The 13,850-nt window shown below is 37.2% G+C and overlaps 1 protein-coding gene across 13 annotated transcripts in view; it reads left to right on the top strand.

The window, feature by feature from the left end:
- MTHFD2L (methylenetetrahydrofolate dehydrogenase (NADP+ dependent) 2 like) overlaps window positions 1-13,850 on the top strand; it is a 134,512-nt gene that overhangs the window by 10,362 nt on the left and 110,300 nt on the right. For 12 of the 13 annotated variants that reach the window (XR_003680550.2, XR_003680551.2, XR_003680549.2 and 9 more), the window contains 2 exons: window positions 7,204-7,388; window positions 8,017-8,139. Coding sequence is in view for 10 of the 13 variants with exons in the window: in XM_024115391.3 (XP_023971159.1) it covers window positions 7,204-7,388; window positions 8,017-8,139 (308 nt within the window). In the remaining 3 variants the exon portion in view is untranslated. The remainder of the gene's footprint in view (window positions 1-7,203; window positions 7,389-8,016; window positions 8,140-13,850) is intronic. The other variant, XM_024115392.3, reaches the window with a different exon arrangement.

Here is a 13,850-nt window from a genome sequence, read left to right on the forward strand (position 1 = left end):
ATTATATTATAAATGTATATTATTTTAATATTTTTAGATATAAACATTAGGTTAAATGATAAAAGAAAGGAATGGAAAGGAAAGCAATGCAATTATAAACCCAAATTTCAGGATTGTGTTTAACTCTGTGGGAGAGGATCAGGTTTTGGTAGAGGAGGACTACAAAGACAATTTCAATGACAATGGTAATATCTTTCTTAAACTGGGTGGTAAGTTTGTTAATTTTACTATTATTTTTTCTTTTCATGGGTTTTATAGATATTTTGCATCTACTAACTTTTAATATAATTCAAGCTCTGTTTTGATAGCACTTTAAAATATTCTAAGATAGACAAATATCCAGAATACTATCTCACCATTTTATTTTGCATATTTCTTTTTAATCTTTAGCCATATGCATGCACATTTTTTTTTTTTTTTTTTTTTTTTTGTGGCATGCGGGCCTTCCTCTGTTGTGGCCTCTCCCGTTGCGGAGCACAGGCTCCGGACGCGCAGGCTCAGCGGCCATGGCTCACGGGCCCAGCCGCTCCGCGGCATGTGGGATCCTCCCATACCGGGGCGCGAATCCGGTTACCCCTGCATCGGCAGGCGGACGCGCAACCACTGCGCCACCAGGGAAGCCCTGCATGCACATTTTAAGTTATAATTATGTACCTACAATTTTTCATTTAATTTCTTCACTTAATTTTATGCAATGAGCATTTTCACATATTGCTGTTTTTATAATTATTATTTTCAGTGGCTGCATGGTAACTCCAACAAATTATAATACAATAAACAATTTAACTCTGATAATTCCACTAATATTTGATAAACACAATGTGCAAAATACTCTTAGGTATTAAGGATGTCATAGTAAATATGTAAATATAAACTTCCTGTCCTACACAGCTTAGAGTATATTTGGGGAGACAGTAATTTTAACAAGGACTTAAGATACTACATGAGGGTAAAAGCTGGGTGCTGTGGGCACTCATATAAGAGGCAGATCCCCAGGTTGAAGGGGTCAGAGAACATTTCCCAGAGTCCTTTCCAAGCTGAGACTTGAGGACTGTGTGGGAGTGAAGGAGGAACAGATTTGGTAGGGATGTTAGAGAAGTGAGAAGGAGGATGAAGAGTGTTTCAGGTCGAGGGAATAGTGTATGTGGAGGCCCAGAAGTGAGAACCTAGCACAGGTGATAAATTTAAATGCAGCTAGGTGTAGTGTGGGGCTTGGTGAGCACAGGGGAGCTAAAGAAAGCTCATGCAGGGGCGTGTAAGCTACGGGCCGTTTGCATTTGAGTTAAAACTCCCTTTCCTCAGTTCTTCATGTCAAAAATATTGGAGTCAGATTTGACTTCTTTTTCTCACACCCTATACCCAATCTCAGTAAATTCCATTGGCTCCACACTCCAAATAGATTCAGAATCAGACTACTTGGCATCTCCACTGCTACCCCCCTTGCCCAAGCCACCCTCATCTCTTGCATGGGATACCACACTAGCCTCTTAACTGGTGTCCCCACTTGCCCCTTCCTCCCATAGAGTCTTTCCTCCACATTTTAACCAGTTATCACTGAATCATGAAAATCAGGTCATGAAAATCAGGTCAAAATTTCTAAATGGCTTTCTTTTCTCATAATAAAAGCCAACGTCCTTCTGAATGCCTGTAGGACCCTATGTGATCTGATGTCACACTACTTCTCTGACTTCATGTCCTGTTCTGGTCCATTTGTTCTTTCTACTGTAGCCACTGGCCTTTCTATTCATTAGACATACCAGGCACATTCTTGCCTAACGTCCTTTGTACTTGCAGTGTATTTTCCTTAGCCTAAATTCTTTTCTCCAGATAACCACATAACATATTCCTTCATTTCCTTCATTTATGCTCAGATGTTACCTGATTAATCAGAGAAGTGACACGTTAACCAACCTATGTAAAATGGTAACTCTGGCCTCCAGATGTGCCTTTTTTTTTCCATGTTTCACACATGATATGTTAAATATTTGTTTTTTAAAAAATTTGCTTATGTCTTCTTAAACTAGAATATAGTTTCCATGAAAGTGAGCAATTTGTTTTGTGCATTATTATTTATATTCCTGGTGCCTAGAATAGTGCCTGGCACATAAATGGTTTTCAATATGTATTTATTAAATTAATAAAAACTGGACGTGTAGTGCAGTTTTAACAAGGGAACTGATATGATTCCATTTGGAAAATCACTCTGGCTGCAGTGTGGAAAATGGACTGGCAGAGATCAAGACTTGAGCCAGGGTGAATTCTTAGGAGTTTTGTGCTCTGTGGCTGAACATTTGAGTGGTTGCTGATATGTAACATTTTTCAACAATATGCATGTAGAAAAAAACCTCATTTCTTTATTCACTACAGTGTATATGAGCTATTAATGTGTGTGTTTATCATTTCTTCCAGCATATGGACTGATACAGGCATTCTGCTATTGGGCCTCCACTAAGTCCGGGTTGCTTCATTTATCCTTATATTGTGTCTCCCCTAGAGCCAGGCTTGCTGAGGCTCTGCAGTGACTGAGGGAATCAGTGGGTTGGGCCAGCTGCTACTGAAAATGCTTTAAGTCCCTATTCATAATTGGGTGAAATCTTTTGGGTGTTTACCCATAAACACCAACTAGGCCAGGCCATGTCATGTCAGCTATAATTAGCAAGCTGAATTAGCACATCGGTACTATAAAGTAAGCCCTGTCACCTCAGACCCCAACAAAAAAAAATGTGCAGTCAGGTTTAATCTGTAGGTAGATTGTCTTTTTGGAAGTCAGGAATCAGTTTATGCCATTGTCATCGGACATTCTCAGGGTCACACAGCTTTGCAGTGTCTAGGCCATAATTATCCTGGATTATGTTCAGTTGCCAGTTTCACAATAACCTATGACTAAATCATTGTGTTTAACAGAGAATCAGCTAATAAAACGTGTAAGCAGCTGCATTGCTATTCATATGCTATAGGATGCAACATGGAGCTCAGATGGTTTTATATTTTAAAATACAAATGTATGTTCTTTACTATAAGAGTGACTTCTAGTCTATTAGCAGATAACCTTCTATAGCAGAGTATTTTACCTATCTGAATATTGCTGACACAATTTAATTTTTGGAAAGTATTTTTTTTTACTACCTGAAATTGTTTGCCATATCTGCAGCCCTTAGTACTTGTTAACATAGGAGGTCCTTGTTTTTTTAGTATTAAAAGTCCACTTAGGGCTTCTCTGGTGGCACAGTGGTTGAGAGTGCGCCTGCCGATGCAGGGGACACGGGTTCGTGCCCCGGTCCGGGAAGATCCCACATGCCGCGGAGCGGCTGGGCCCGTGAGCCATGGCCGCTGAGCCTGCGCGTCCGGAGCCTGTGCTCCGCAATGGGAGAGGCCACAACAGTGAGAGGCCCACGTAACGCAAAAAAAACAAAAAACAAAACAAACAAACAAAAAAAGTCCACTTAAATGAATCAATAACAAATGAGCAACAGGAATTCAAAGTAGATAGTGAAAAAAGTTCATTACTTAATCCTGAAAAATAAAATTTAAACTCAAAAGTGAATGTATTTTATCTTAACTTGATTTAGTCTAATAATTATTAGAATGTACAAAGACACAAATTACAAAAGCTCACTCAAGAAATGCTAGATAACCTGAAGAGCCCTCTGTATTAAAAAATTTAAATTTGGAGTTTTAAACTTCACCAGAAAGAAAGCTCCAGGACCAGATGGCTTCACAAGTGAATTCTACCAAACATTTCAGGAAGAAATAATACCAATTCTATACAAACTCTTCTGGAAATGTGAAGAGAATGGGATACTTCCTAACTCATTCTATGCGAGCAGTAACCATATACCAAAACCATACAAAGACAGTACAAGAAAAGGGCTTCCCTGGTGGCGCAGTGGTTGCGCGTCCGCCTGCCGATGCAGGGGAACCGGGTTCGCGCCCCGGTCCGGGAGGATCCCACATGCCGCGGAGCGGCTGGGCCCATGAGCCATGGCCGCTGAGCCTGTGCGTCCGGAGCCTGTGCTCCGCAACGGAAGAGGCCGCAGCAGAGGGAGGCCCACGTACCACAAAAAAAAAAAAAAAAAAAAAAAGACAGTACAAGAAAAGAAAACTACAAATATCTGCCATGTACATAGCTGCAAAATTTTTTTTTTAAAATTGATGAAATCCACAATATCTGGAAAGGATATGTGGGAGGTTAATCCTAGGAATGCAAGGTTGGTTTAACATTTGAAAATTAATGTTATTTACCATATTAAGAGACTAAAACCAAAAAAACCATTTGACCATATGATCATTTCAATAGACACAGAAAAAGCATTCAGCAGTATCCTGATATAAAGTCTCTTCAAACTAAGATAGAACTAAGCCATAAAACTAAATGCATAACCTAAACCCATAAAAATTCTAGAAGGAAACATGGGAGGAAACCTTTGTTACCTTGAGTTAAGCAAATATTTCTTATGCACAATACCACAAGCATGATCCATAAAAGGAAAATTGATTAAAATACATCAAAATTGAGAACTTATCATACAAAGACACAGTTAAGAGAATGAGAAGGCAAAGCATAGACTTGGAGAAAGTATTTCAAATTATATATCTGATAAAGGACTTGAATCTAGGATATATGAAGAACTCTCAAAACTCAATAAGGAAACGACCTATTAAACAAAGGGCAAAAAATTAAATTACACAATTCACCAAAGAAGATAGGCATATGAAAAAAATATGCACATAAAAAAATGCTCAACATCATCATTCATTAGGGGAATGCAAATTAAAAGCACAGTCAGATACTATCATATATCCAGTAGAATAAAATTTAAAAGACCGACCATATCAAGTGATAGCAAGTATGTGGAACAACTGGAACTCACATATACTTCTTGCAGAAATGTAGAATGGTACAACCACTTTGGAAAGCAGATTGACAGTTTCTTACATATTTAAACATATACCATATGATCCAGCCATTCTAGTCCTAGATATTTGCTCGAGACATGAAAGTATATGTGCATACAATGACTTGTACATGAATGATTGTAGCAGCTTTATTTGTCATGACTAAAAACTGGAAACAACACACGTATATCCATCAACAATTAAATGGATATACACAATTTGATATATCCTTACAATGGAAAACTCAGCAATAAAAGGAGATGCACTATTGATACATACAACAACATGAATGAATTTTAATTATGCTAAGTGAAAGTAGCTAGGTGAAAAGGAACATGTAGTGTGTGATTCCATTTTTATAAAACTCGTGATAATACAAACTAATATATAGTGACAGAAAGCAGATCAGTGTTGTCTGGAGGCATGTCAGGGACAGATAGAATGGTGAGATTATAAAGGGTTACCAGGAAACTTTTGAGGGTGATGGATATGTTCATTTTCTTGATTGTGGCGATGGTTTCTCAGATATACACATATACTAAAACATCAAACTTCACGCTTTAAATATATGCAGTTTATTGTGTATCAATTATACTGTAATAAAACTATTACAAAATTAAGACAGTGGAGCAAGATTGATACACTGCATTTACCATGACCTTCCATGTCTTGAAAGTGGAAAGTAGACAAAATTAGAATCAAAAGTAGAGTTTACTTATAATTGTATTATCTAACCAATGTATGTTTGCTCAGTTAATTGTTTACCCATGGTTATGGTTATTATTGAAATATACTTTTGTGTTGAACTGAAGAAGTGGTTTTCAAACACGATCATGCACAAGAATACCTGTGGGGACCTGTTAGATGTGCAGATTCCCAGGCTCTCTCCCCTCTCCCAGGGATTCCGAATCATGGGTGTGGTCATGGGGTCTAGGAGTATGCAAGTTCAGTAAGGTTCCCAGGCAATTTTGACGTATGTATCCATAGACCATATTTCAGAATCACTTCTTAGCAGAACATTGTTTACATCAAAATTGTTTGAATCTGGATGAACTCTGTGGACCACTGGTGCCAGGTTGTTATGGAATATTCTTGATCTGGTCTACGTATGTGTACATCAACCTATTAGAGAGGGGGGTTGACTTATTTGGAAGGGGCGGCAAGTTTGCATTTTGTTTGTGCTGGCTGATATTCATGATGACTGCTCTCACTAGAACAGAGAAAATGTACAGGTGTTTGAAAAAATTAAGTTGCTATAAGGTTTTTCTTTCCTCCTTTTCTTCTCCTTCACAATATTCATTGACCTGCTTTTGATATTTTGTGTAATATTCATGTGCTATAGATCATGCTTTCACCAGGCCTTTCAATAGTGAAAGGATGGGGGCCCCAGGAAGAAGGAACCATCTTTTACTTTATCAGATACCTTTAAAAACTAAACATGCAGTAGGAGCAACATTAATTCACCACTTTTAAGTTTGAGATCATGGAGAGCAGGAAAACCTTCCCATAAGGCATTTTTTGTGCCTTTCCAGAGATAGATTTATGTCATCTATCAAAGTATAGTATTTCTTACCTACTTAAGCACTTAAAAACTGCCAGGAAGTAATGTTTTGTGCAGTTTTTCTATTAGAAATGATGCCATGGTGTGGGTGTTTGGCTAGGGGGGCAACTGAGCCTTACTGGCCTGGTCCCCACAGTAATCAGTGACAAGCATGGCAAGACTGGCAGCTGTCATCACAGTTGTCCTTGTCCTGGAGCTGTGGGATAAAACTTTTCCTTGAGTAAGTGAGAAGAGTTGTGTAGTACAGAGCTCATCACTTCAGGGTCTTGTACAGGATATTCTATTAAGAGTGAACTGACTTTGCCTTTGGGTCAAAAGGCTATGGGGCCACGTATATACACCATGGCCTGGAGCTTTGAAGATGGGTGCTAGTTTTAACTAGACTGTGCTGATCTATCTCTTCTGAAAAAAATAGCAGAGCTTTTAATACAGCCATTATTCTAGAGCCAATATTCTAGAACTTTAGTATGTGGTTTGATAATTGAAATATATATATATATAAGTTATATATACTATAGATAGATTGTAATGCAGAACTAAAAAGCAGAGTTGGACTCCTTTAAAAAAATTATAAATATATTTTTGAACCTGAAGGATGAGTGTCAAATATACCTGAAAGAAATCAAATTTTGGTTGCTCACTTGGGGAATCATAAATGTTTTGCTCACTCTTGTACCTTAAATTTATGTGGTTGAATATTCCTTATAGCCTTTTTAGTACTACGTTTATTCCTTTGTTTTCCACAGACATGACGCAATTATTATCTCAGGAACTGAAATGGCCAAACAAATCCAGAAAGAAATACAGCGAGGTGTGGAATCTTGGATTTCTCTTGGGAATGGAAGACCTCACCTCAGTATCATTTTAGTGGGTGATAACCCAGCAAGCCACACATATGTCAGGAAGAAGATCAAAGCTGCTGCTGCTGTAGGTGGGGACGTGTTTTAGTTGTACTCATTACTAGATAACGTTTTTTGGTTTTACTTCAAAGTGTGATAATTATGAATGATAATTGTCAACTAAGTGCTATTTGAATGACGTGTTATTATTATTATTTATTATTATTATAGATTATTTAGTTACCGAAGTTTATATTCATTTCTTACTCTTTTTCTTCACATTTCTTATTGAATCAATTCAGTGTGATTTCAGATCCTATGGTGAGATGTGAGAGCAACATGTTACATTTAAAGGGCCTGGTTTTTTTGCTTTAATCACATGATAAACCTGGCTAGTTCACTCTGCCGAACTTGGCCTAATAGTGGTGGTGGTGGTATTGGTATTCTTACTGTCTTCAATTCCACTAACAGTAGCTTATCACAGATGAGCACGACTTGCTAAATGGGTTACTGGGCCAAAGAATGCATGCAAATCACGAGAAAGCATCTGTACTATTTGAAAATTCCCTCCTGAGGGTGCTTTGAACATCACTTTTGTAGAAGGGCCTCTTCTTCCAGTGGGATAGGAGCAGAGGGAACCAGTCACACACTGTGTAAGACACCATCAATGAAAAAACACATCTTTGTTAAAGTGACTTTCTGTACTTGTTCTTCTTCCAGGTATCTGTAGTGAGATCATTCTAAAACCTAAGGATGTTTCTCAGGAAGAACTTTTGGATATAACCAATCAATTGAACATGGACCCAAGAGTCAGTGGTATATTAGTTCAGTTGCCACTGCCAGGTACATGATGCTCTTCTATATGTCTGGTTTGGTTAGGAGCAAGGACATCTTTCAACATTATATCATGACACTGCAAATAATTTATAAAATATGTTCAGAAGGGGACTAGCTATTATATTAGCATGCAATAGGTGGCAATTTCTGAATGACGTTTACAAAGACTGAAAACTGTGAAAGAAAAATTTAGGCTTTGGCAATACATCCAGTTCTTGTTTTGTACAATAGTGCAAAACCATGAAAATGACTAAGTTGAAACTGGACAAAGCAATCTTAGTAAATCAATAGGAGAATAACAATTGTTCTGTGACCTTTAAAATGTTTTCTCAAAACACTAAAAACTCTCTTACTGTGGTTTATAAATGTATAAGGAAATGAAAAATAGTAAAATTAATATTTATTCAGTACACTGTAATTTAAAACATTAGAAACATTGAGAATTAAAGTATTTTATTTCATTGCCAAAATCGTGCCAAGAGGAGTTTGAACAGTTATTTGCCTTCTTCTCATCATATGACTTATGATATGGAGCAAGCATCTTTTCTATGCCTTGGTGAATTGAACTGTCAAATTCTTTTTAAGTTTGGATCAACTTCCATTTTGTCCTTTGTCCTTTCAAAGTCATCAGATATCTCTGAGAGTTTCTTTAATGTGAAGTTTTGTTCTGGTGTCACTTCCTCTGAGGCATTGTCATCCTTTTTGTCACAATCACGTTCCTCATTTATTTTGATCAGTTTGCCTTCACTAAGTTCTTGTGGCTGCATAGCTGCATTGCTCCAAAGGGCACGGTGTCAACATTCCAGGGTCATCCCCTATTTCTCGTACAACCCATTTACATTCAGTTAGAATCCTGTTGAAGCGACTTTATCTTGTTTTTTACATTCATGGCTCTTACCTTCTTGCTGGCCTAGGTCTCTTCTATCCTTGCTTTGCTGTCGCCATCTTCAGATCTTCTATTCACATCCAATTTCATTTCCAGCATCACGTTTTATTTCTTTGTTGCACTTTCATCTTTATGGGCTAATAGCCTCTTTTGATTACTCACTTTTGTGAAATGTCAAGTGAGTTATCACTGGAACACAAGGAAGCAACATGATTTGCTCTCTATGTTTGAACTGAGCTCATCTGTTATTTACATAGTGATTTTTGGACCAAAGAGCTAGCAGCTCTTATATAATTAGTCACAGTTAATATGCCATGATAACTGAAATTTGAACTGTGTTGTTGGAAGGCTGCTGTTATTTGACTAAATTGTGGCTCTGAAATTTGTACATATTTCAATGAGCAAGGCAAGGACTTCCTGAATATTATAGATTACAGTAGTTTTGTGCAGTTTTGAGTTCTGTAAGTTCTGACTTGCAGAAAGTAAAGCTGTATGATGCTATCACCTGGGATCTTTGTATGGTATTAATTTTTAATTTATCCAATGATATAACTCAATATCTTAGTATATGTTATAACATTTATGCTGTTTAAATTACACCCAAAATTCACATTTCTAATTCTTTTCCTCCAATATGGCTGCATTAAAAAAAATCAGAAAGTTGGAAGGGATGTTAGAAGTTATCAAGGTTCCCCCCAAAATGCTTCTGACAGATAATACTGTAGGTTCATCCTGTTAAAATCAGCATAGTGATTTATCCCTCACTTTTATAACTACAAAACGAATTCAACACATATAGCACACTCATTTGATATCATAGGAAATTAAGCTCTAGAAAATATCAGGGGTATATTAACATCACAAATCTGTCCAGAAATTTTTGACATTGGGTTTAAACTCAGTTGTTTGGCTCATGCAAAGCAAGAATCGTTTTTTTTTTTCGTTCTGTGTTTGCCAAGCAATCTTCTTGTGGTTTGCAGTTTTTAACTTTCCCCCACTTATATTTGTATTACATTCAAATCATTATAGAAAACATATCACATTTCCAAATATCTAGTTTGTCTTCAAAAATTAAATTTATGTCTGTAGAAATTTTACCCCCTTATGGGCAATATTCCTTTTTGTTAAATTTATTAGCAGTTTGCCACTAGATGGCACTAGTGATCTGTCTGTACTAAAATAGAGTCCTGTGTTCATTTTAGAAGGTGAGAAGCCTAGAGCCAAAGGAATGATAACAAATATTTGGATGCTTTGAGAAAGGGCAATTTTCTATCTAGCTGAAAAGCCAATAATATACAAAATAACAGTGACTAAAATGTGTTCCGTTAAGCATGTATTATGTCTTAGGCACTTCACATTTATTGATTCATTGGATCCCCACAATAACCCAGTGGTGGTGGAGCTATTATTATGTACATTTTACTGATGATGGATTTAAGGTACAGAGAGGTTAGGTAACTTCCCCTAAGATCACAGAGCTGGTAATTGAGCTGGGATGTGAGTCCAGGCAGACTGGTCCCTCATGCCATTACCGTTATGTTACCACCCTCACCAGCATGCCGTGTTAGCTAGTGAGTAATGTGTGCTTACTAGGTGACAGGTATTCTTTTATATGGATGATTTTATTTAATCCTCAAAACAGCCTTATGAGTAAGAATTATCTTCTTCATTTTACAGATCAGGAGACTCTACATTACTTAACCTACATTATACTGGGACATATAGTTTGTTGGTTACTAGAAAAAGTTGGATAAAGTAGGAAATCATAAAACAATGCATTTTACCTTAAACATTGTATTATGACATAAAGTATTTATATATTAATTCATCAATCTTTTGATGTAGGTTGTTGGGGAGGAAAGTTTCCTCTTCCCTTCTAGGTTCTTCTGGCTGGTGACCTGAGATAGATTCACAGTAGAAAAACAAACAAAAGTTTAATAACATGTGTACTTGGGAAAGACCCAGGACAACTGAGTAACTCGCCAATGTGGCTGAAGCTTTCACCTTAAATACGATCTTCAGCTAAAGACAAAAGAAGATGTTGGGCATAGTGGTTTGGGACTTCAAAGGGGAGGAAAGCAATTCACCTGGAGATGCAAAAGCAGATGTTTGCTGGGCCATGCAGGGGCAATGGGACACAGAGTGGACTTTGATGTCTAGGCACTGCTGAGTTTCCCCCAACACAACTAGTCCATTTTCTTTGCAGATATTTCTGGAGATACCACTATTCTGGGAATAGGTCCTTTATCTAAATTCTTTAGGCAGCTAATGGGGAGGTAAAAACACAGACTTACTGCGTCTTCTGTTTCTTCAAAATAATCAGCCTAAATTAATCCTCATGCCAAAGAGACATTTTGGGGTGGCAAATAGTGCTTCCCTACAAAATCCAAGTCTCTGTGGAACCTACTGTTTGGAATTTTGTGTTATCTTCTGGCATTAAAAATACCTATGAATCACTGCCTATAATTTTCAGTTTGAGATAAAACTAAGTGAAAATTCATCTATATTTTTAAAGTGTCTCCCAGTGTTCATGGTTGTCTTGTCCTTATCTAAGTCATTACTAATTCTTTTTAATTCTCGAGTCTTTTGAGAACATTCAACTTAGTCTTCATAGACATAACAACTGTTTGTTTGTACTGTTTTAACTAAATCACATAATTTACTGTGAAAGAACTGGCAAAAACAGGTTGAGAAATACACATACTTGTCTCTTGATTATCATGAAACTCTACTGGTAGGTGCAGGAGTAGTTTATTAATCACATTCTGATATTCTTTCAGCAAGCCCTGGGCATCAACCTGCATGCTTTAAGAAGACGTGGAACTCATTAGTCATTTTGATAGGTCGTGTTGGAGAAGGGCAAATTTCCCCCCTATCTCTCTTGAGTTCTGTGGCTGGACTACTACACAAGACAGATTAACAGGAGAAAAAGAAACAAACTTTAACTTACGCACATGGAGGTCCCACAGTCATGTGACCTAGCAAGTGGCCAAAGCAGGCAGCTTTTATACTTTTTAGACAAACAAACAATAAATTTGTGAGGAATTCACAGGACAAAGAAAATTAGGCTTTGGGTGCTTAATTAGTGAAGAATCTAAGCAGAGTTTGAGTTCGGGATGGTAAACTAAAGGAGTAACAAGTTTTGTTTATATAAGTTTCTTGCCCCAAATTCCCTATCTCTGGAAATCAGGGTGTCCTTCTACCTTCAGATGCAAGGAGTCACCTTTCATGAAAGATTTATTTCCTACTTTCAGGGAGACAGAGAGGAGGGTCAGAGTGTCCCTTTCTTAAGTAACTAATTCAAAATAATTAATATGCCATTGAGGCGTATTTTGGGATGGCCTGCCCTGAGCCCCAACAGTTGGCTATGTGCAAGTGGATTGAAATAGCCTCTCTCCGGTTCATATCTTATAAGATTGTTATAATGAACCAATGAAACAATGAGCAAATGAACAAATGAAATGATTCTAGTCAATTACATCTCCAATTTTCCATCATTTTGTTAATAATCTGGATTCCAAGTTATTTCATTATTAGAAGTCGGAAATTATTTTTCACAATTAGGGCACTATCTTAAGCAAAAGAAATTCTAAATTAGAATTATAATTCTGGTGTTGGAATACAAGCTTGCATAAGGATTAAACAGAATGTGCAAGCAGTTTTCATGCATCTCATTTGGGTAAGAAAGCAAAGAAATGAGAGAGAATTCTGTCCTATTTGATGGTAATGAATCTATCACAGGCTTAAGCCCATGCTTTTGTTCGGGAGCTGTGTGACTTTGGTCCGGATTGAAAGTACTCAGGATAAAATTGTGTGTCCACAGTCACATGGTCTGGCTGTTTGTCCTGTAGCTGGTCCTACATCTAGGGAGAGATGAAACAATCATATGTGGATGCTTCCCTACTCCTTTCCTAACTGTGCATAGATTCTGTCAGTATCAATAAGTGATCATTTTGTCAGGGCCAGAATGATGTCTGCTATTCGTGTTGTATATATTTTTCTCCTAATTACGTATTATTTGCTTTTAGCTTTTATTGAGTTACATCTATTAAACTTATATTAAATATCATTTGTAGGGTATGTCAACTGAAGAAAAATGCACACCCTAAAAGTTGAGAGTTAAGTTTTATTTGGGGACATTACTGAGGACTGTAGCCTGGGAGACACCCTCTCAGGTAGCTCTGAGAAACTACTCCAAAGAAGTAAGGAAGGAGCTAAGATATCTAGTTTTTGCTGAAAAGAAAAAAAAAAAGGTAGTTGAACATCAAAAGATTACAGCTAATCACAAAAAACGGACATCTCAAGTTAATGATTTTAGTGATTTTCTATGTATGGGAAGATGCAAGAGTCTGGGCTCATTGAAATTATCCCTTAGATATGCATCTTAACTATCTAGGGTCAGTATCCAGAACACAGAATGTTTCCTGTTTTTCTCCATCCTGAATTACCCTCAGGGTGCACTGTTAGTCAGGGGGTGGGGTGACTACAGTGGTTGATAGCTTGATGATGGGCAACATTTGTTGTTGACTGGAATGGCAGGCAACATTCCCTTTCCACAAGTATGTGTCAGTTTGTAGTGCTAAAAATAATGTGGAATAATGGTCTTTAAAACTTGGGAACCAGTGACATTCTTTTTGGACTAAAGCAATAAAGGGAAATGATAATGACTCCAAGCTTGAAGCACACTGGAAATTTGCTATAAATGTTTGTTGTAGGGTGGTATTTGGTACAGGGTGAATTTGGTTTAAAAGGGTTTAAATTATATGAATTATATGAAAGCATTCAGATGTAAGTTTAGAAAACAGCAATCACTCAATTAAATTTTAATGTG

The sequence above is a fragment of the Physeter macrocephalus genome, chromosome 7 (genome assembly GCF_002837175.3).
Source record: "Physeter macrocephalus isolate SW-GA chromosome 7, ASM283717v5, whole genome shotgun sequence".
Classification (NCBI taxonomy): Eukaryota; Metazoa; Chordata; class Mammalia; order Artiodactyla; family Physeteridae; genus Physeter; species Physeter macrocephalus.